Source organism: Neolamprologus multifasciatus, chromosome 4, assembly GCF_963576455.1.
Source record: "Neolamprologus multifasciatus chromosome 4, fNeoMul1.2, whole genome shotgun sequence".
Classification (NCBI taxonomy): domain Eukaryota; kingdom Metazoa; phylum Chordata; class Actinopteri; order Cichliformes; family Cichlidae; genus Neolamprologus; species Neolamprologus multifasciatus.
In genome coordinates this window covers 8,611,602-8,635,762 of record NC_140442.1, presented here as the reverse complement: position 1 = coordinate 8,635,762, position 24,161 = coordinate 8,611,602, and the positions used below count along the sequence as shown (strand labels likewise).

At 40.3% G+C, this 24,161-nt stretch overlaps 1 protein-coding gene across 2 annotated transcripts in view; it reads left to right on the top strand.

Moving 5' to 3' along the window:
- Positions 1–24,161, top strand: part of stat5a (signal transducer and activator of transcription 5a) — a 58,575-nt gene that overhangs the window by 23,013 nt on the left and 11,401 nt on the right. Inside the window, exons 2-10 of one of the 2 annotated variants that reach the window (XM_085156055.1) lie at positions 7,322–7,378; positions 10,824–10,967; positions 11,127–11,283; positions 12,404–12,493; positions 14,545–14,719; positions 15,301–15,431; positions 16,407–16,558; positions 16,957–17,112; positions 21,988–22,167. In XM_085156055.1, coding sequence (XP_085012181.1) covers positions 10,840–10,967; positions 11,127–11,283; positions 12,404–12,493; positions 14,545–14,719; positions 15,301–15,431; positions 16,407–16,558; positions 16,957–17,112; positions 21,988–22,167 — 1,169 coding nt within the window. In that variant the 5' untranslated portion in view covers positions 7,322–7,378; positions 10,824–10,839. The remainder of the gene's footprint in view (positions 1–7,321; positions 7,379–10,823; positions 10,968–11,126; positions 11,284–12,403; positions 12,494–14,544; positions 14,720–15,300; positions 15,432–16,406; positions 16,559–16,956; positions 17,113–21,987; positions 22,168–24,161) is intronic. The other variant, XM_085156054.1, reaches the window with a different exon arrangement.

Genomic DNA, 24,161 nt, shown 5'->3' with positions numbered 1-24,161 from the left:
AGAGCCTCCACCATGTTTTACATTTGGCTCTAGGAACTCAGCTTTTCCTCTCTCCACCATTCTCTGTACATACTGACAATAATTTGATCCAAAAATTTCAAATCTCCGTAAGACTTGTTGCCAGTGATTTCCAATGCAGTTTCTGTGTAATTTGGCTTAACTCAGCCTTTTCTACCGTTTCCCTTCCTTAAGAATGACTTGTGGACGTCCAGCCTTCCACTGAGACCATTTCTGATGAGACTTAGTAAACAGTAGACAGATTAACTAAAGGGCCAGATGAATCTCTCAGGTCTTGTGTCAGCTCTTTGTGGATTTGTTTTTCTGTTTCTTAAGGATATGACTTTTAGATATTTCTCATCTGCTGCAGATAGTGTTTTTATAGGCACGCCAGGCCTTTTTTTTTAGCCTCCACTTATCCAGTTTCCTTAAATTTTTAAGGACGCATTCATACCATGCCAAGATATGCCAGGTTTGTAGCTAATAACCCTTTGGATACCACCTTGTTTGTCCAAAAATACTATTTTATGCCTGTCAAACTGTGTTGTCTTTGATGTTTTTTTTTAATAGATTCAACTAAAACATTTAAACTATGTTAAAAGCCTAAAGATCCAATTTTAAAAAAATCTAAGTTGGTTCTTTGCCCAGTTGTCTGTTATGTGTGGACACAACACTGATTCATCCCTTGAATCAGGTGCTTTTTGTATGCTTGATTCACAGGCTAGTGGCTTAACAAACAACAACAAGAAAAAAAAATTCCTCTGAAAATGGTCAAGTACAAGGGCAAGTATGAAAAATGAAAATAAAGCAGCCAGTGTCTTAAGGAAACCTTTGAAAGACCTTCGGAAATGCTGGATAACTATTGCTCAGCACCACTTTAAATAATTACAAGAAAGTAATAATTACTTTTGCTCCTTGAAAGTAAAATATTAAGAAATGAGGGATGGTTCAAGACTTAAAATATAATAGCTATACCTTTTGTGTCAATAGATGTTTTAAAGGAGAGTGCCATGTTACTGCCATACTAAATACTTTCCAGAACTCTTTCTAGTATAACACTACATTTAAAGCCTGAACAATAGAATATACGTCAAACTAACAGTTTGCACGAGAATAAGGGAAAAATCTATATATTTGGGTGGCTGTAGCTCAGGTGGTTGAGCAGGTCATCGACTGATCAGAAGGTTGGTGGTTCGATTCCTGGCTTCCCCTAGTCTGCATGCCAAATATCCTTGGGCAAGATACTAACCCCAAATTGCTCTCCGATGCATCCATCGGAGTATGAATGTGTGTGAATGTTATCTAGAAAGCACCTAGAGAAATGTGCTTGTGTGAATGGGTGAATGCACAAGTTGTGTAAAGCGCTTTGAGTGCTCAGAAGAGTAGAAAAGCGCTATATAAGAACCAGTCCATTTACCATATATTTAAGCTCCTGACTGTCAACAGCAGCTGGTTCAGACTTATGAACTCATCGAACTCAGTTGAAACTAATAAATATGATCTGGTTTAAGTATTAAACAACTGGTAAGCGGCCCAGCAGTCATGCTTTAGCACAAACAGATATTCCGTTCAGATCATGGTTTGTTTGTTGAATAATAATAATTCTTTCAGAAAGTTCACCCCAACCTTAGCGACCAGTTTTACCGCTAAGACTAACATCTGAATACCAGCTTTCAAGAAGCATTGATCTCATAACTCACTTTATGAAATTAGCATGTGTAAAATGAAAAAATAAGTAAATAAACATCATGTGAGTATTGTTGATAATCGCATTAGAAAGGTTATCACGAGGCAGCTGGTCGGTTGAACCAGTCAGTGATAGTGCTTCACACATGTCTGTAAAGTCTGTACTGTGAACTACAAAAGCTTTTAATTTAGCATAAAATTAAAAAAAAAATAAAGCAGATGCAGTGAAACGATAAATAAATAAATAAGACGTGCAGAAGGAATGCTGGGTAAACACGCAGAAAGTGCGAGCAAATGCTGTTGACAGATTTCTTTGTTCCTTAATCCTTCAAAGAGTATTTTATTCTGAGCATTCACGACCTTTACAAACAGTGTTTACACTTTTAAAGCCATATTTAAAGGCAGCTTGGATATTTTTCTTTAGTGATGAGACAAATCAGCCCTTCCTCATGTTCTAACAGCTATTTATTATCATTTAAATAATATATAAAACATGTGGAATATTGTGGTAATGCAAAAAGTGCTGGATTTGAACCTATAACTTGTCTTCAAACAGGTTGTTTTCATCATTTTACACTGTGTTAAGTGAATATGAGCTGCTTCTGCTTATAAAAAGAAATGCATCTATCAATCAGAAAAGCCTCTGCATATTTTGTCAAATAGCGGTTAGCAGTATTCATGCCGGATTAACGCTCGTGTCCCCCAAAAGACATTCAAAGTACTCGCAGTGTTACATGACATGTTGTTGCCGTGTTTCCTTTCTGTTTTGTATTCTCAAGGTAAGACTGCTCTGAATGGTGGGTGGCACTTTGGTTTCCTTACAGGAAGTGCTGACGTTAATGAATGGTAATTTTTCCTCAGAGGAAAGAGTGGGTGACACGAGTTCGTTGAATTAACGTGCCAGTTTATTTTCGAGACCCCAAAACCTCTGAGCAGAGCTTTAAACCCACCCGTTTGTAACACTGTAAAACCCTGGTGCGACTGTGACGGGCTGAAAGAGGACATCAAACGCACAGATGATGTTTCGGGGCCAGTGCAAGCGGGAGTTGTAGTGTTGTTTATGTTCCCTGAAAGCTGGAATCTAGTGCACCTTGGCTCACAAGCGAAATTAATCGGACCGTGTCAGCAGAGAAGGATGTCTGTTATTTGGATTGTTTGGTCTCTTTTCACACATACGCAGAGAGTACACGCAGAGCTTTTCTCTATTTTGAAGCTCAGAGCTTTCTGGGCGCTGGGAGAACAAACTTTGTGAGGGTTTAGCTGTATTTCTTTTTTGTTGATTTGTCCTATAATCGAGACTTTTTTAAGAGCTCGTTGAGTGGTAGGGATACTTTGAAGCTTCCCCCTGATAGAAGTCAGTCTCCTACAAGGATTTAGCAGTTCACTTTAGCACTTTGTGTGACTGGCATTAATATCTGTGATATATATTGGTTGGACAGAGCCTGCTAATTTGCTTTTAAGACAACAAATGTTCAGTGGCTATTTCAATTCACCTGTAATCAGAAGAAGTGGGAATAAAGCAGTCCTCCTCATTATGTTGTTTTTGCCCTTTCTGGGGTATTATCGAGAACCTTGTGCAGCTGGTTTAAGAAAGGGATTTGATTTATTTGTTTTTAGCCGTTGTGCAATGCTAGCTGGAACCTCTTCGCTTGGATTTGTATCCAGGCGTTCTGAGCTCATAAATTTGCATTGAATCTGCACAGCGGGTGAAGTTGTTCATTGTGTGTTTGCCAGTAATGTGTGAATATAGTTGGGTTTTTTTTTTACTTAACTTGCTGTCCAGTTGTATTTTGTTTGGTATCTTAGAGAGCAGAAGCAAACCGTGGATGTCGGAAATAACTAATTCATTTAACTTCCAATTAATCAGTGAAATGAGAGGCTGGTGTTGGTGTGGCGTTGGATTGAATTAGTCGAACTGCTTTTCTTTTTTCCGTTTTTGCGTGTGCGTCAGAGAGCGAATATGAGAGAAGCACAGGAAAAAATTTACTGGCAGTACAGTTTGCAGTAAATTTATATTGGACAACAAAAAGCTTGAGTGACTGTGAGAATGGCTTTGAAGATGGAGCAAAGGTTATCCTTCTTTTCCAAAAGAATGACAGTACAAATAAAAGAGACTGGCAACTGATAATCTTTGATGGATGAGCGAAGGCAAAAGTCAAGTGCATTTGTGCGTTTGCTTCTTTATTCTCATAAACAAAGACTACAGATAAGCAGCAGGAACACTTTTGCAGTTCAAATAAAAACCGCAAATTAAGTTTTAGAACAGCCAACAGGCACAAGGAACTAAAACATTTTATTTTGCAAATGCTGCGTTTGTCAGAACTTTTTTCCTATTTATCTGGATTATATTTTGCCCTTCCTTGTTTTCTGAAACGAAATAAAAACGTGTGAGTCATCCAACTGAGATATTATCCTTTTGTATCAATTCCAAAGGCTTTTCCTCTCAATTAGTACTACTGTTTCCAGAAAACCAAGCCAAAAGTGCTTCATAGTTTCTGTTATTGGAAGAGAAACACATTAGAGGACATTAAGTATAAGGATCATTTTGAGCTACGATAATAATCTGCAGTAACTGCTACAGTAAACCTCTCTGGTGGTATAAACAGCACTTTAGTCTCTCTTGCTGCACAGTGATTTTTGTCCGTTATGGCTGTGGGTAATTTATGACGTCAAGCCGCTGCTGGTATTAACATGTGATTCTCTAATAACAAATCAAGGAAGTGACATTTTTCTCCACCCTCACTTTCAGCTGGCCTTACAGTCTTGCAGAGGTTTCAGTAAGTTTACTTTAATTTGAGTCACAACACCATCAGTGTGCGCAGTATGCGAAAAGATGCACATTACAAGCAGAGCTGCAGAGGTGATGAGTCAAGTGACAAGTTTCCTATATGCAGTGACGAGTTGAAATATTCTAGACAAAGCCTTGAGATGAAACAGTTTGATTGAAGCTTCTGCTTTGAGAGAGACAGCGTTTTGCCTACACGCCTCAAGTGGAAGCAACTTTTTAAGGCATTAACGGCAGTGAGCTTGAAGAAAGAAAGGCAGGAGTGCAGAGGAGCTAAGAAGAAGACTTATCCAGACTGTAAAAAAAAGATGTCACATTTTTGTCTAGAGCCAACATGTGGCGTCCTGATGTTTTGCTTCTTCAGGGTACAACCAACAGTGGTAGTTCTCTCATCCGTCATGATTTGATGTGTTTTTACATATTAATGGATGAAAGGCATGGCCTTTAGGTTGTAGTTTAGATAAAGTGACTGACATTTTTCAGCCATTTAAATGAAACCTGAGTGAACATTTATAGAGCCTCCCATTGGTTCAGGTTTGAAGCATGACTACTCAAAATCTTACTTTAAAAGAGCTGTTTCGACTGTGGTTTTACTCTGTGGTATCTATTATTGTTAATTATTGTTATCAATAACTTGCAGACTGGATGTTTTAGTAAATTATACAGTATATGGTGATTGTGGCTAGGGCTGGGCGATATGACCCAAAATTCATATCTCGATATATTTTACCTGGACGGCGATATAAGATATATATCTCGATATTTTTTTTTTAAGCCATAAAGTAAGAACAAAAAGAGAGTTCTTAGTCAAAGCTGTGTCCCAGATGTCACACAGGCACTTTTATTAACATAGAGCATAGATGTACATAAAATTTACTCAAAAATAAATTATGAGCATTTATTAAATAATAATGCTCCATAAATAAAAGAAAACAATGTTGTTTTTGTGCATAACAAAAAGCTCACAATTGTGCAGTCAAAATGTAAACTAAAAGATGCAGAGCATAGTAACAAAGACAGATTTCACAGCTGCTCTGTTCCCAACTTCTACTGTGTGACTGACAGCATTGAGTTTGAAATCCTCTTCATAACCACGTCTCTTAACAGGTGCCATTTATGGTCCTTATACACACACACACACACACACACAATACGGTAATATTACGTTGAAGCACAGTACGTATCACTCCGCGAGGCTCCTCGGTAGCCGTAATGCTCCGACAATCTATCAACCGGTGCAGCACCTTAGCTTACCAAAGTCGTACTAAAACATTTTTTGACAGATTGCTGAGCGCTGTGCAGCACATAAAATCGCTTCGCGGCCATCAAGCACAACCAGAATTCATACATAAGGCGCGCTGTCAACTTTTGAGAAAATGAAAGGATTTTAGGCCGTGCAGCGCCTCTGGGCTGCATGGCGTTAGCGTGGTTAGCTCGTTAGCGTGGTTAGCTAGCTAACACGTTGACGGCGTCCAGCCCCACGCACGGGGCGATGCGCAGTAACTCGTTAACGGAGATTTGCCGTGTCCATCTTGTCGCTTCCTGTAGGTGAAGCGATGGGGGAGGAGGGGGATTTGTGTTCAGTGAAGGAGGGGCGAGGCCGAGTAATGTTGCGTAAAGACAAAAGTGGACGAAAGAGAGGCAAACTTGCGGCTCCACAAGTATAGTTATAACGTAACATAGACTATATCGATATAAAGGATATTGTCACATCTTATATCTCGTATAAAAATATATCGATATTTTTTAAAAACTCGATATATCGCCCAGCTCTAATTGTGGCTCAAGAGTTGGGAGTTCACCTTGTAATCGGAAGGTTGCCGGTTCGAGCCCCAGCTCGGACAGTCTCGGTCGTTGTGTCCTTGGGCAAGATACTTCACTCGTTGCCTACTGGTGGTGGTCAGAGGGCCCGGTGGCGCCAGTGTCCGGCAGCCTCGCCTCTGTCAGTGCTCCCCAAGGTGGCTGTGGCTACAATGTAGCTTGCCATCACCAGTGTGTGAATGTGTGTGTGTGTGAATGGGTGGATGACTGGTTGTGTAAAGCGCTTTGGGGTCCTTAGGGACTAGTAAAGCGCTATACAAATACACGCCATTTACCAGTATATAGTTTTTCAAATTTGTTAAGGATGTGGTTCATATTCTGACAATTTGCTTTAAAATGTGAACCAAATGTGTTTTGTTTTGCCCCCCCCTTCAGAATCAGTACTTATTTGCTCACCAAGATCTTTCAGATATTCAAGTAGACTGGCTTCAGCAGTATCCCTGTAGGGACAACTGAAGTGCTAACTAGCCGTGCCAAACAAGCGTGTTGTTGTTTACACGCAGCACCCGTTGAATGACGCTCTTGTTAGCGGGTGATGCTAATTTATGCTCTGTTTGTCGTGTTTTACAAACGTAGTATATTTTAGTGCCTTTATGTACTGCTGTGGTTATAAAGTTGCAGTGAACTCTAGTTTTCTTCTTCTTCTTCTTCTTCTTTTTTTGTAGTAATCCTTTAGGAAATTGAACTTCTCTCAATTCTCTCTAAATCTGATTTCTGGCAACACTGTTGTTTTTTGTCTTTTTAAGTGCATCAGCTTCAAAATCCCCACATAGTGAAAGAACCTTTCAGGCTTGGGAAGAATGTTCAAAAATTATGCTATTTATGTTGACATGTCCAGTTCATCTGGAATAAAGTCAAATCTGTTCAGTGGACTTTCCCTTTTTCATGCTTTTTGTTAAAGCTCTTGTCCTTGTGAAAAAAAGAGAGCTTCCTCAGAAGCGCCCAAGTTTGACTCACTTCCTCCTTTTGGTCTCTGTCTCTTTCTTTCATTCTCTGTCTCTCTGTCTCTCTGTCTCTTTCTGTCTGTCTCAGGTTTGTGGTGCTCCTTTTTAGAGTTTCCTGCTCTTACATGGTAACACAGAGCTGAAGGTAAGGTGGATTTTATTTATTTAATTATTTGAAGCCAAAGTGAAGTTGGTGATGAAATAGCAGTGACATGTTACAGTGAGCTTCCTGTACATGGAGGAAAATGGCAAAGGCAGAACGGCTGACTTGCTTTCACAGTATATTTCAGGTTCACGCCAGGATGCTTGTATATTGAGGTCAAAGTAAAGCAGTTGCTTGGGAGCATTTCACGTTTTCTTGGAGATGAGAACTGAGGCGCTACTGGTTGTCAAACTGTGTTTGCAGCCATGTCTTTAAAGATCTGTTGAACACACTGAAACACCAGTTTGTCCCACTGTCTTCTGGCAGCACGGCAAACACTCTTTTAAGCTGCAGCTCCCATTATGTTCAGCGTTGGTCTATTTATATGTTTGTGAAATACAGGTTGGTGTAGAAAGAAAGTCCTACACCCACGATGGGTGTCACAGAAAGAGGTGGTAGAAAGGTTTTGTGCTCTTCCTGTCGGCTCCTCCTCCAATCAGCTGATTTGCAGTTTTGGGCTGATGCTCTCTGCTGATTCCTTTACAGATAACTTGTGTAGGTTATTCATTTAAAAAGCACTTGACTGTCTTTTCAAAAATCTGTCTTTATGCCTTGTGCGTGCTTGTAGTTTTCTTTCACACAGGCAATCGGAGAAGAGTTTCTTGACATTTAACATGCAAAAAATGCTTATAATGCTTTTATTTTTTTTTTTATAACTTTTGCTTATTTTGAAAATTTAGCTGTAAAGGTCAGCAGGTGAACTTAGGCAAGGCAAGGCAAGGCAAGGCAAGTTTATTTGTATAGCACAATTCAACAACAAGGTGATTCAAAGTGCTTTACAGAGACATTAGAAACAAAAACAAATAAAAAGCATGATTTAAAATTGATTAAAACAAGCAAACAAACTAACTAATTAACAAACAAACAAACAAACAAACAAACAAACAAACAAAACAGTATATAAAATCAAAACAGATAAAATCAGAACAGTAGATAAAATCAGTAGTTAAAATGTAAGTTTTGAGTGCGGATTTGGTGCTTTATTCAAATGCAGCTGAGAACAGGTGAGTCTTCAACCTGGATTTAAATAAACTGAGTGTTTCAGCTGATCTGAGGCTTTCTGGGAGTTTGTTCCAGATATAAGGAGCATAAAAGCTGAATGCGGCTTCTCCGTGTCTGGTTCTGACTCTGGGAACTGATAAAAGACCGGATCCAGATGACCTGAGGGATCTGGAAGGTTCATACTGGGTCAGGAGGTCACTGATGTATTTTGGTCCTAAACCATTCAGAGCTTTATAGACCAGCATCAGAACTTTAAAGTCTATCCTCTGACGGACAGGCAGCCAGTGTATAGACCTCAGAGCTGGACTGATGTGGTCCACTTTTTTGGTCTTAGTGAGGACTCGAGCAGCAGAGTTCTGAATGAGCTGTAGTTGTCTGACGGATTTTTTAGGTAGACCTGTAAAGATGCTGTTACAGTAATCAAGCCTTAGGACACAATGAGAACCATAAGAGCACAGGAACAGTAGAATAGGCTTTGTGTCGCCAGATTGTGTTGCCAGATTGAGTGGTATTACCTATTTGACCCTATTTCACCTTGGTCTACAAAGACATATAGTCAGTTAGTGAGCATGCATGTGAGCCCAGCTATTAGGCATTTATGACATCCACATGCACAGGAAAAGGCTTTTGAGTCGGGTTTTTGTTTTGTTTTGTTTTTTAATCAAGTTAATTTATTGTCTAATTGACTCATGTTTTCTTGTACAGATGACAAGAGGTCACTTGTGGAAGTCATGGGATATTTTTGTGCAGAGAAATGGCTACCGTTATTATGCTTTATCTGTAGCAAAACGCATGTTTTCACATGTTCTTTATGAGGGAGGGCAGACTAACAAGGTAAAAAAAAAAAGCACTCTTCAATCGGTATAACGTGGACAAGATATGTGACAGAGACATAAGCTACAATGGAACAAAAAAGAGCAATGACAAAGAAGAGGACGAACATTTTTTCCTTTATTGTTTTTGTTTTTTTGTTTTTTGATGCAATGTGTAGTATCAATCACATGTACGTGGATATAAAAACTATACATGTACTGTCAAGCAGAACCACTGACACCACAGGCACCTACAAATACACACATGCACACGCAAACACTCGCACACATACACCACAAACTTCCCGCGTACTCATATCTCTCAGTCTTTTACTGACAGTGACTGTGCCAGTTTTGAGAAGGGTGAGTGGGTGTGTTGACTGGAAACAAGCAGCAGTGACCCAATACAAAGCCCTCACAACCAAGCCATAACCCTCAGTGTGGAGTTGTTGGCTCCACAGAGGAGCATGTTTAAGTCCTCAACATGTTCAGTGAAGGAGAAAGCGACCCAAGCGGGCCGGGCAAGTGACCTGGATCTTCAGTCGTAAAAGTATTAGTCACTTCATAAAGCAGACTTAATCAAGGTATAAGAAGATAGAAGTGTTTTAGTCATTTATTTACCATTAAAACTATTTTTATCTGTATGACTGACTCTTTTGGGAAAATGTTAAATACTTCACTTAAGTGATGTTCTTTCCCCAGTACATTTAAAACCTTTGTAAAGCTGCTAAACCCACATTGTATCCCAGCTTGCATCCGACAAACGCAGCTTGTATCCCCGATATTAGAAAATATCTTTCTCGAGGATTAAAATGATCAGAACAACACTTCTGGAGGCGTTCTTCTCGTGCACAATTTTACAGCAAGTTCCAAGTGTTTGTGGCGTGTTTTCATGTGTGTGGCAGAAGATGGGAAAAGATGCGCAGAGTAAAATCCATGGAAAATAGCCTGGACTAATTACTACTGCAGCTGAATCCAATTACCACTCGGTGGAAACAATTTGAATTTAAAAATATTAAGTTATAACAAGTTATTTTACATGTGGTGTCTGGGAAGTCTTCTGTGCTTTTGCAGAACATTACCAGCTGGGATTAAACACCTGAATTGAAAGATGAATTTTTGGCATAAATGTTTGTAACTTTCTATCTGTGTAATATTACACTATACTTTAAATGGCTTCATAAAGTGGCTTTTATTCCTTTTAATTGTGTCATGCTAGTTAATGAAAGGTTTTTAGGTTTATGCCAAATAAACATGTTGTTTTTATCATTCCTCATACTTTAGCTGGGTTTTTTTTTCCTTTTTTAAAAACAAAACAAAAAAAAAACAAAAAACCCAAAACTCACCACCCTTCATATTCTTGACAAGTTATGGTTGTTGTGCTGATTTCTGCAGTCTTTGTAAAGGTGAGACACTTGGCAAATAGTAAAATGAAAGCGAAAGTTTCATAAGTTGATCCGAAGTGACCTGAAATGATCTTTTTCTCACCACTTTACATCCCTTTAGTTACTGTTTTCAGTATATGTGTAACATATGTTCCCTGCACTCTAATTAAGAATTCTCCCCTTTTTCAGCTTAAGGGTGTTGAAGATGGCGGTGTGGATCCAGGCCCAACAACTGCAAGGAGATGCCCTCCACCAGATGCAATCTCTGTACGGTCAGCACTTTCCAATTGAAGTGCGACATTATCTGTCCCAGTGGATAGAGAGCCAGCTCTGGTGAGTTTATTTGATGCACGTGTGACCAGAGAATGTAAAGGATGTTTAAAAAAAAAAATCCTAATCCTATTTTTGTAACATTTTGATTTGTTCTGTTCAACGTCTTACAATTTATCGTGTGTGTTTGTGTGTGTGTGCATGTGTGTGCGTGTGTGTTAGGGATGCCATAGACCTGGAGAACCCACAGGAGGAGTTTAAGGCCAAACGCTTACTGGACAGTCTTATACAGGAGTTGCAGAACAAGGCTGAGCACCAGGTTGGGGAGGATGGTTTCCTTCTTAAAATCAAACTGGGACACTATGCCAACCAGCTCAAGGTAAGGCTTTTATTCGAACGCCGCTGCATACTTGATATAGTTCCTATTTAGTGCTTGGTTACCTGGCAATAGCTATTACGCAATAGCTGTTGCTTGGCTTTGATTTGCAGCGGGTACATGTGTTTCAGCTGTGGCTTGTTTGTCAGACCCTGTGTCATCTGTGGCTACAGAAATAAGGAATGGAAAGTACTGGCACTCCAAGTACTGGGAATGTCAAAAACAAGTCATTCAAAAGCAACTCTGAATGAATAATAAAAACAAAAACGTCCTAAATCTCAGTATTACACCTACCCAGACTGTAGCACTGTTTTAAGAAGAGCATAAAATTGTTTACAATGTCACAAAATGATGTGATTGATGTGATTAGAAGTCACAGCTGTTCAGCTTAACTGCCTCCCTTACTGTAGTTCTCAGAAAGAGCACATGTTGCACAAAATGTTTTAAGAACAGGTTGTATCCACTGAGAGGAAAACAACAGGACGGCTCGAGCGAGGGCCTCAGTAGCTAGCCAGCTCTGCTATTTATGATCGAACTCCCTCTTCACAGATCTGTTCTTCTGTTTGTTTTCTCCCCTCCCTGACACCACGAGGAAAAACAGGGAGAATGGGGCAGGCTGCGCACATCACACTGCAGTCCTGAATTCCTACCACACTGTTTCCCAGTTTATGGCGCTGAGCACACATGTATTCGTGTAGTTGAGAGTGACATGTTAAATGTGTCACTTGGGTTCCTCTCTTTCCTGCAAAAGTCAGAAAAATGCAGATATATATAGCTACTGTGAATGATTTCTCTCTTTCTGTGCGGTATGAAGTGAAAGCAATTCAACTTGAAACTTAATTCCTTCACTTAAAACAGGAAACAACAAGAGTATCGCCCGCAGTTTTAAACTGAAACGAGATTTTGTTACACTGTAACAGACAAACCACTTCACTAGGCGTATACTAATGAGTCATGGCCCTATATGAAGTGTGCTCATTAACTTAATAGGTTTTGGTGTGTCTGCAGTGTCAGCTCCAGAACCTTTGATTCTACTAAATTGGTGAGCCCTGTGTGCAGAAGCCGCTCTACTCGTCAAGAGCTAACAGGCCTTAACACAGCTCATGTGCTCCTTGTCTTTCAGAGCACGTATGACCGCTGTCCTCTGGAGCTGGTCCGATGTATCAAACACATCCTTTACACAGAGCAGAGGCTCGTCCGAGAGGCTACAAACGTAAGTGGGATTCGTGTTTGTGCATCGAACATGTATAAAAATAAATCATTTCTGAGTGTATATGTGAAAAAGTATTTGCCACATTCCAGTTTGTTACACTTACATTTTCAGATCGTCAAGCCTATTTTAATATTAAAGAAAAGAAAAATACAAAATCCAGTTTTTTAAATGAAGATTTTATTTATCGAGGGAGTTAACCAAACTCTTCGTGACCCTATGGCAAAATAACCCCAACCCCAGCTTGTAAAATCACGATTTAACTGTGATTAACTGCTTTTTTTTCTTTGGAAAGCTGACACATCTTGCCACAATCTCAAGAAACATGAGAACAGCTGAGAAACAAAGTCATTGACATCTATGAGCCTGGAAAGGGTCGCAAAGCCATTTCTGAGGCTTTGGGATTCCAGTGAACCACAGTGAGACCCATTATCCACAAATGGAGAAAAATTGGAACAGTGGTGAACCTTCACGGGAAAGGCTGACCTAACAAAGTTACTCGAAGAGCGCTTCGGCGACTCCTCCATAGGGTTCATATAGGGCCAGGAGCTCACAAAAGAACCAAATACAACAACTAAAGAGCTGCAGGCCTCGCTTGCCTCAGGGTCAGCGTTCATGATCCAACAATAAGAAAGAGACTGTGCAAAAATGGCATCCATGGGAGAGTTAGAAAGAGAAAAATGACTGTTGACCAGAAAGAACACAAAGGCTCGTCTCACATTTGCCAAAACACACTTTGATAATCCTCAAGACTTTTGGGACTGACGAGACAAAAGTTGAACCGTCATACCGACAGTAAAACATGGTGGTGGTAGTGTGATGGTCTAGGGAAGCTTTGCTGACTTAAATCCATTTAGATTTATGCTTAAAGGCTTCAGTTCAAAGCAAACAAACCATTCATGCTTTAAAACCCTCTAATGTGGCTGAATTAAAACAATTCTGCAAAGATGAGTGGTCCAGAATTCTTTCAAAGGGATGTGTTTTTTAATTTAGTCAGGTTGTCTTTGTCTAATGTTAAAATTTGTTTAACCTCCTAGGACCTGGCGTCCACATATGTGGACATCACATTTTGGGTTATTTAGACCAGAATACTCAATTTTGCTCTACAAGGGCCTGATATCCACTTATGAGGACATTATACTGCTACTCTTCTATCAATTTTTTAAACGAATATCCTCATATGTAGCTCTTATTTTTCTTAAAAACAAAAATAAGGTAAAAAAAAAAGATCTGGTAATTCTTTGTATTTACGTTAATCGGGCCCCAATAGGCCCAACTATCAAAGAGAGATTAAAAATGCATGCCGTGGAAGAGTTCGGGTCTTAGAAGGTTAATGATCTGAAATATGTAAGTGTGACAAATATGGAAAAACCAAAGAAATCAGAACAGCAGACACACAAACACACCTGTGGCTTCATAGCCTGCAAAACACAAACTACATAATGGTGGCTGATTCGGAAAGTGGATAACTATTCTCTGTTTCCTGTATTTGCTTATCCTAGAGGGTCTCCTGAGTTCATTGTATTCGAACATTATAAATGTGATATCGTACCGCAGCCAATACAGTCATGCTTTAAAATGGCTTTGTAAAACCAAACCATTTGTATTTCCCTACTTTAACAATGCAATATACAGGAAAGTTACAGGAAAGTCAGATATTTCTCACTTTTATAACTTGCAGTGAGTTATAAAACCATAAGGCCAGCCGTGCGTAAGACATCTTCCTTGAACTCCTGTGGTGAATTGATTTTCAGTCACAACATGCCTTTTCTGTTAGTGGAGTTAATTTTGGCCCGTTCAGTCTGAACCTTTAGGTACAGTTATGCACTTTTTCAAATTGTGGTGACCTTGCACTCTTCCTGAGGATGCAAATACATTTTTTTCCTTTTTAACTTGCACCGTTGCCACTATCCTTGTGTTCCCGGAGAATTTTTACAGTTAAATAGTGCAGGTGCTGGGGTCTATCGATCAGTCAGTGCATCATGTTAGTTTTGGTTCCGTAGCTGTCTGTCTCTGTTTGCTGGTCTCTCAATCTCATATTTTGTAATCGACAGTCAAACTCTCCAGTGGGTGGAATGATGGACAGCATGTCTCAGAAATACCAACAGATCAACCAAGCTTTTGAGGAGCTTCGCCTGCTGACCCAAGACACTGAGAACGATCTCCGCAAGCTCCAGCACAACCAGGAGTACTTCATCATCCAGTACCAAGAAAGCATGCGCATTCAGGGTGAGACCAGAGGGCTTGCATCTTCTTAGCGCTGCACGACCATAATGACAGAATCAGTTTTTGGTACTGCAAATACCAAAAAACATATAATTAATGTTTCTAACTGTTATTAGTCATTTAGATTTGCTGCTGTACCATTTTAATTCCTTGTTGAATCAAGAAACAAACTCTAGCTTATCTACTCTGTTTGTTTGGTGAGCAACTTGCTTAAAATAATTATGCTGCTCCCTTTTGGTTAATCAGTCTCACTTAGTCTGTTGTGTGGCACATGTCACTGTTCAAATTAAAAATAAAAGATAATTCTTCATACAGCTATCTGAATTTTGTGTTGAGTCATGTAGATTAACAGCGAGAAACTGACAGCTTCTGTAACACTACAGATTTTTCACGAGTGCTCCATGTGTCAAACAGAAAGCATCGAGCTTTTTTAATATCTGAGCTATGCAGGAGGGGGAGGAGGGGGTTTTCCTGAGTAAATCATTATTCCTCAGATGGGACATGAATATTGCATGTGCACAGGTTAGAAATTGTTACTGCTTCTCTTCTACTCCCTCTGTCTTTAACTTGACTCCCGTCTTCAGCTCAACTGGCCAGCCTGGCCACACTGCCCCCTGCTGACCGCCAGCTACGAGAGCCTGCCCTTCTGAGCAAGAAAAACACTGTGGAGGCATGGCTGACGAGAGAGGCCAACACACTACAGAAATACAGACTGGTGAGACACACTTGCACTTACTTATTTCAGTCGTGTGTGTGTGTGTGTGTGTGTGGATCAATGTGTAAATTACACTCCATAAAGATCAAATTAACTAGACCACATTGTGGAATGAGATCATATCACTGCAGTGCCAGTGCAGTTGCCAGATTGCACCCATCCTTGAACTGGGCCTTGGTTTTGATTTTAAACTGTACAGAAAATCTTGGACAGCTGATAAAATCTCTCCACAGACAGACATATAAACACCTGGCAAAGAAGTTGAAGCCAACTTTGTGGTAGTTGCTGCTACAGCTGTTGTCTCCCAGACATTTTATCATGATGACTGTCACACACATACACACACAAAGCTGGTGCTTGTTTGCTTTTTGACTTTAAGTAAATAAAGTATGGTATATGTAGGTAACACTACACCCACAGTGAAATCGGCCATCACTTTGATTTTAGTTACAACCCTGTAAAGATTTGTGACCGCACCTTGTTTCGAGGCAGTCACATCCAGACAGACACGCAGAATGAGCAACTGTTCTCTGCAGCTTTTGTGGTAGTTGCAAACATTACACTCCCGAAGTTAAGTCTTTACCCCTTTAAAAGCGTAATCGGAGTAACCCTTGATGCTTTTTTCTGAACTGAGCCATTTCTCTCATATTTCGGGCCTGTTTATAGCATAAAATGACTCTGTTTGCATCAGAATTAAGTGAGCATGGTCTCTGCATATGCAGGTATACTTGGAAAAACCTAGAAACTCTTTTAATAGTCGTCAAACCACATTTTTATTGACATATATACTGAGGTGGCAAAAGTAAGAGTGAGGCGGAGGTCACCAAATGTCGCATTTATGAGGAAAAGAGTCTCTCCATAACCACGGTTTACTTCGATGACGCACAAATTTGTAGCCCGCACACAGATTCACAGAAACATTTGATCAAAACTTGGTTCTGGTGAAGTACATGTGTCTTGCTTGCTTGTGTGCAGGACCTGGCAGAGAAGCACCAGAAAACACTGCAGCTGTTGAGGAAGCAGCAGACCATCATTCTGGATGACGAGCTGATCCAGTGGAAGAGACGGCAACAACTGGCAGGCAACGGGGGACCGCCGGAGGGAGGCCTGGACATCCTTCAGTCCTGGTGAGTTGCTTTTTTTTCGCTCTACCTCCCACCAAGATCACAGTAACTAGACTCTCTCACAAGGCAAAAGGTCACAGGTTTAAAAGCTTGCTTTGGAGTGGTCCTGTGTGGGGGTTTTTTGAAAGGTTATTGGCAGGCATAGGCTGTCTTACATATTTTCTGTCCTGGCTGTGAGCCCTTTACCTTTTTAAAGGCATCACTTATTCAGCCAGATCTGAACATTTTAGTAGTGTCAGCTACTTAAATTCTGTCTAATATAGCTGAGCTCAGCTTCCAGGAGTTCAAATTAAAATAAGTAATGGTGAAATATAATATTTCTGGCACTGGTCGTGTTGATCTTCAAGTGTTGTTCTTACTTGTGTGTCTTTCTTGTGGATGCGTGGCTGGATTGGTGCCAGGTGTGAGAAGCTCGCGGAAACAATTTGGCAAAACAGGCAACAGATTCGGAGGGCCGAGCATCTCAGACAGCAGCTGCCTATCCCCGGACCTATTGAAGAGCTCCTCAACGAACTCAACAGTACTATCACAGATATCATTTCAACACTGGTCACCAGGTGTGTTTGTGTGTTTCAAGTTTTTCTACACATCAAAGGCTGCAGCACCTGGCATGCTTATGTGTTGTCTGCAGGTTTTATGTAGAGCTGTGCAGATCAGCTCACTAGGGGTAGGGGGGATGGGGGGGAATATGTTAGAAATATGTGGAACCACTAATGTGCGCAGCTCTTTTTCGTGTTTGTCTTGCTGTTGGTCCTTTACTCCAGCCGTGAAGAAGACATTAGCCATTATATATACAGAGCTCTGAAGTGTTAAAAAACATACATACGATCTCTGTCTGCTCAAGTCGGATTTTTAACCAGGCAGCATTAAACGACTACACGGCATGTTTACACTCAGGCTATGTGATATTTTTTGGACTTTATGCAATCACGTCTGCATTTGTTGAATACCCATAATTCTCCACTCTGCATACTCAAATACGAACACTGAGGGAGCATCAATGAGGGGTCACAAATTGCACATTAATCTTATCTACAACTTTCGTTTATTTTGTGACAGTAGGCCAGTGTAGGCGCTGGGCGGATCTTTTTTGCACATTGAGGAATTGCCTTTTATGCACTCAGGTTACTGAGTGCAAAAAGGGCAATTAAAGGGCAGGTCTACTTGTGCAACTGGTATTGTGGTCAACAGAGTGAGAAATGTCATCTATTTGTAAAATGAAATTACTCCGGCATTCAAAATTATCCATCAAATAATGTAATTATCCACATGCAAAAATTTTGTTAAAGTTTGGGTTTTCTTGTCTCTCTCTTACACTTATTGTGTGAGTGTTAAACCAAACATGAGAGCTCTTTACCTTGTACTTAAGCTATAATCCTGATGCTGCCGCAGCCTGTTGTGGTAAAGACAGCTGAGCAGAAGGCAAAGCTTTGCTGGACAGTCTGCTTTCCTTCCCTGACCTATGGCCACAAGCTATTGGTAGTGACACACATAACCTTCCTTCAAGGGGTGTCTGGGCTGCCGTCAGATATGTCAGACATGTCTTCTAGATACCCCTTTTTTGAGGTATTTTGGGCATGCCCCACTAGGAGGAGATCCCAGGGCAAACACAAGACATGCTGTAGAGAGCTGGAACGGAAATGTCTCTGAAGAGGAGGAGGCGGTGGCTGAAGGGAGGGGTGTCTCAGCATCTCTGCTTAGATTAGATTACTGCAACCAGTTAAATAGTGAAAAGTGAATAGGTGGATGGACTGTTCTATGTTATCCGATAACGCGAGGTACATTAGTGTGGAGGTACATTAATACACATAGCACTGATAACTGTAGACATCAATAATCCACCATCAATACCTCTTTTCTCAGGGTAGCTCTTGCACAATTTAAGCTGCATAACTGTTACCAATATCGTGTATTACAATAACCTCGATCCATAGTGCTAGAGTCTGGGTGGTAAAGGGAATTTTCCATTATGGACTTTGGCTAACTGTCCCCAATAATGACTCCCACACTCCCACATAGACAAGTACACTGTACACTGTATTAAACTGCATAAACGAAAGTCAAAAAGCGGGGTTTCATTTACTGTAACCTATGGGGATTATACCTTAAAAGTTAGATTAAATTTAGGATTTGAGTTTATGTAATACAGAATAATGAGTGTGAAAGCAATGCACTGAGAATTTGCGTTTTAGATTTCATGAAATACGTACGAACCCAGAGACAAAGAATGCAACTATACAGATATGCAGAAACAAGAAGCATATGCTGTTCGAGAGCTTAAAGGGAAGGAAGTGCACAGGGAACTTGTTTTAGTCCATTATTTTAAGCCCCAAATGCACATATGCCAGGGTCTTTTAGTCATCCAGCATCTCTGAACAAGAAGTATTCTGAAGTTTGTGACAGTGTCCTCTCTCACTTTCCTAGTAGATTCCCTGCAGGGACCCATAACCCACTAAGAAGTCATGTCATTGTCACAATGATTTTTGACTGGCCACACAGACAAGTCTGAAACAAGACAGTAATGCACAGCTATCAAGCACAATATAAATGCAGATTATGTTTCCTCCTATCTTTATTCCCTAGGAGCCACGGGAGGTTTCACACTGGCAATTGCAAAGTGCGGTCTTCTCATAACCACTTAGTTCAGCAGTATTTGTTTGCTTTCAAGCTTCCTCTGAGCCTGCAGGATTAATCATTAGGCTGATTCTGCTGTTATCTCACTTCTTGGTCTCTTTAATGTTAATGTGGAAATCAGAAAACGGCTACACCGCCATACAAAAGAAGCACCAACTCTTTGAGAAGAAAGTAATTGTTAACCCTGTCGGTTAACTGGAAAGCGATTACTTACATGACCTTCAAATGGTGCGCAAGGCAGCAATAAAGGTCATTTTGAAAGGTTAATGTTCTCAAGCCTGCAGGTCATTAGAGCATAAAGAGTTTGGAGTTTTTATTAACAAAACAAAACAGCTTGCTGAACATTACCCCATCATTACCCTATCATAAAACATGCTCCATCCTTTATATGCTTAAAACTTTTTCCTTAAACAATTAATGCCGTAGAGAGTGCACATACATAACAGGTTCTGCTGCAGTGAGGTTACTGATCTCCTAATATTTGTTCAACTCTGCCTTTCACTAAAGTTCACTAAACTACAGCGATACCAGTCTTTCTAGCTTTAGATCATTGACTCGTTTGCATAGTTTGCATGTTCTTCATCCCTTCTTTTCTCTGCATGCTTAAGTGTTTCTCACAGGCTACGTCCACACGTACACGGGTATTTTTGAAAACGGAGATTTTCCGTTTTCGTTTTTAAAAATAATCCCGTCCACATGTAAAGGCAGAAATGAAGGAAAACGCTGCTAGGAACATGCCAAAGCAGCAGGTGGCGCTATATTCCTAACCGTGTAGAAATGTTGGCCAATCAGAAGTCTAGAAGCCTCGGTGGGAAAAAGTAAACAAAGCTGGGGCATAGAAGCAGAACTGAGTCGTATGTGTGGAGGGACACTAACTGTGTGTAAGCATTTAAACACTGCAGAGAGTACAATTAACAGTAACAGTATTGTAGAAATTCATTTCACCGAAACAATAACGTGGCGCACACTGCGACGTAAAAAAAAAAGGCGCACACCTTTGATGCTGCGTTTTCTCCGTTTTTCACGTCCACACGTAAAAATGCAAAAACGGAGTTTTAGAAAATATCCACCCTGGCCGGAGTTTTTAGAAATCTCCGTTTTCAGTGACCGAAAACGCCGTTTACGTGTGGACATAGCCACAGTTTCCCACAGTCGAAAGATATGCTTGTATAGGGCTGTGCTATATGACCAAAATCTCATATCCCGATATAAGAATTCTATCGTCCGATATAAACGATAATAATGATATAAATCACAAAAATTTAATATTTAACATTTTCTGTAAATTCTGTGAATCTCGGACAGCTCGACTTGCGTGAAGTGTTTCCAGCTGCGTGTTGTAACGGCTGCCGTTTTCTTTGTATTTGAATCTAAGGTTTATTTTTTAGCACCTGGCGGCCCTTTTTTTTACTTCTCATCCATAAATAATCTGCTCTTTCACGTGATTCAGTTTATTTTGAAAAGTCTCAACAGGATCTTGAGCTTTATTGTGAAAGGTTTATGTGGAACATAAACAAGCGGACACGTGAAGCTGTTATCGTCATGTTGCTAACGACAATGCATAAAACAGGCGCTTGTCCATCAGTAGTGTGGTTATATTACATATAAGAGAAAGAGAGAACTTTAAGAAATTAATATAACCACTCCAGTGACCATCAGAACGATGAAAAAATATTGCTGTAAACAATTTATTTTGCAACACCACGAAACAAACGATAGCATAAAATGAAACGATAAATGTTTTTATATCGTCATCCGATATATATCGTTATATCGAACAGCCCTATGCTTGTAGGTTAACTGGCAGCAGGTGTGGATGTGACTCTTAATGCTTACCGGTCTCTCTGTTAACCCTGTGATGGACTGGCAACCTTTCCAGGGCCTACTCCCTCGCATGTGTCAAAATACGCTGTCTTGGCTATTAAAAACATGTTACAAGTTCATGGTCATGCAGCTTAAGTAGGATGTGTTTGCTTTCAAGTTGCATCTCAGCTCAAAGTAATCATTAGGTTGTGTTATTGGGCCAATCACACAACAGACAGTAAAAGCAAAAGAATAATTTCATAAGAGACCTGTTGTTTTACTGAGCAGTGATTACCTTTATGACCTCTATTAGTGGGAACAGTTACAAATAAGGTCATTTTCACCTTGTGAAGTTTCATTTTCAGGACAGAGTTTGCAACATTCAACACCAAATAATTTGAACATGTTTTACATCATAAAACATTAATGCTGTCTTTTTTATGCTTTAAGCCTGTTTTATCTTTTATTGAAACAGTTTCAGTGAGTAGACTATAAGCTTAGTCATAGGACAAGTGACTTTTTAGTGCACATTCTCAAAGTTGTCAGTCTTCTTTCTACAGAACGAAAGCAAAAAGCTTAAAAAATCCACAGTTGAAAATTGTGTACATAACCTGCACAACTGGAATGGAAAGTTAACTGTTTCCTAAACAATTATTTCGGTTGAAGCTGCAAATACTCAGCAACAATTTAAGACCGAAGTAGAGCTTATAATCTGCAATAATCTGTGCAGCTGTACCAAAGTTAACTAAACAACAATAATACTGATCTATTTTGCTTTTGCTTGGAACAGATGGAATTTGACACTGACATATTTGCAAACCCCAAGATTTCCAGTTCATGTGACACTGATACATACTACCAGAGCTGTTATTTGACAACCCGTTAATTAAATGGACGGGTGGTTGGATGTTGCTTTAAGATGTGCATATAGTGGCAGTAGGTATCTGATGATAAAGACTTTTGTCACACTCTAACTGTCACTCTTCTATCCACAGCACATTCATCATTGAGAAACAACCTCCACAGGTCCTTAAAACCCAAACTAAGTTTGCCGCTACAGTGCGCCTTCTAGTGGGAGGCAAGTTGAACGTACACATGAATCCCCCACAAGTCAAAGCTACCATCATCAGTGAACAGCAAGCCAAGGCCCTCTTGAAAAATGAAAACACAAGAAAGTAAGTTTGGTGCATTGGTGCAAATGGACTAGTGCTTTTCTACTGATCACTCAAAGAGCTTTATACAACATGATTCATTCACCCATTCATAGACAGTGTTGGGAAGGTTACTTTTAAAATGTATTCCATTACAGAATACAGAATACATGCCCCGAAATGTATTCTGTAACGTATTCCATTACGTTACTCAATGAGAGTAACGTATTCTGAATACTTTGGATTACTTAATATATTATCATGCTGTTTACAACTACATGAACGGACTATTGCTGTGATTTATTACTGTTACTGAAGGTCCGCGGCTCCGAACCGTAGTAAAGGGACCTCTGACTAATACGTCGGGTTCCGTGTCGGGCTCGTAGCCGAAAACTAGCTTTACTTTGTTGTCTGGGTCAACTTTGCTAGCGAGAGACAGAGAGAGGCGTTGAAAGGCTGCTCCAACGGAACTTATTGTTTTTGGAGGAGAACACGAACACGGTGTACAGTCGAGTCTTAATAGCTTACTTACAACTGGGCTCGTCAGGCACTCTTCTTGGCTGCAGTGGTTATTAATATATTTACATGCTTCCAGCTCCGTTTTTGCTCGATGACAGCTCGTACTTTTCCTTTTTCTCCCTCCCTCGCTCACAGACACATAACGTGTATGGCAGTCCATTCTCCCTGCAGCACGGACTACACTGCCTATGATGCTACATTCTTTAGAGCTATACCTGTAGCATTCTGCCTATTAGCTTAGCGCAACAACAGCAAAAAGGCCTCTCTCACCCAGGAAACACGCAGAGAGAGAGCGTCACCCTGTAACCATGGCAACCGTAACGCTGCCGCCTGGAACAACAGAACGTAGCTGTCAAACAAAACCCAAACAGTCCTGACCCGCCACAATATGAAACAGGGAAGTACTGCCGTGTAATCCATTTATTTCAACAAAGTAACTGTATTCTAAATACCACCTTTTTAAACGGTAACTGTAACGGAATACAGTTACTCATATTTTGTATTTTAAATACGTAACGGCGGTACATGTATTCCGTTACTTCCCAACACTGTACATAGAGCATATACATACATCCCCTTTTTTTTTAAATGCTCAACTTTTCGCATTCCATCTTCCTTGACAGAGAGAGAGATAACACTGCAATAAGTTACCATAGCGCAATTAAGATAAGCGGTTTGGTTTTCTTCCGAGATTACGGGATCCCATGATGAACTCTGGCCTAGTGTGTTCCGAGACCTCACCACAGAAACATGGCTGGAACTTGAACAATGTCTAAGAGGAATCTATGGTGTGGACACAGAATCCGCATTTAGCCTGTTCCACAGCCTCGTTCCACATTCCTCCTAACTAACAGAAACCTTACAAGACTGTAGGTCTGCCAGGCCGCCAGTGGGAAAGTGTCTGAGCGGCTACATCTTAGCAAAATCTACAGAGTAAATCTACATACATCTGCTGCGTCTCATCTAAACCACTTGTCGAGAGACTTCTGCCACAACGTCTCGCTCAAAAGCATGTGACTAAAGAGGGACGCCACATGAAGTGTAGTCTAGTAATGCTAAGCGTTTTGTAACTGCATTTAACAAACCAATTCAACAAACCAGCAGTGTGCGCATGTCAGTAACTTAGTATGTAGGCAGTGTCTGAGGAAGTGAGTAGTGAATGAACGTAAAACCAAAAAGCACGACATAGCTCTGCCGGTTAGTGAGGAAGTCGAAGAGATAGAAAGTGAGCAAGATGATCTTGCGAGGCAGCTTAATAGTCTCCTGACCCCAACTTGCTCAGGTGTGGTTTCTATCCAGGTTGTCTCCACCCACTAATTTCCAGGAAGAAATAAAAACATGCAGGCTACAAGGAAAGACAACAAGAAAACAGCCCTGAACCTGCCATACTTGTGTTTAGTGTTTACTGTTTAGAGAAGACTAACGGTGGTAGTTAAACCTGCCAATTATGCACGCAATAGCCCCCCTACACACACACACTTACCAACCACTCCCTCCAT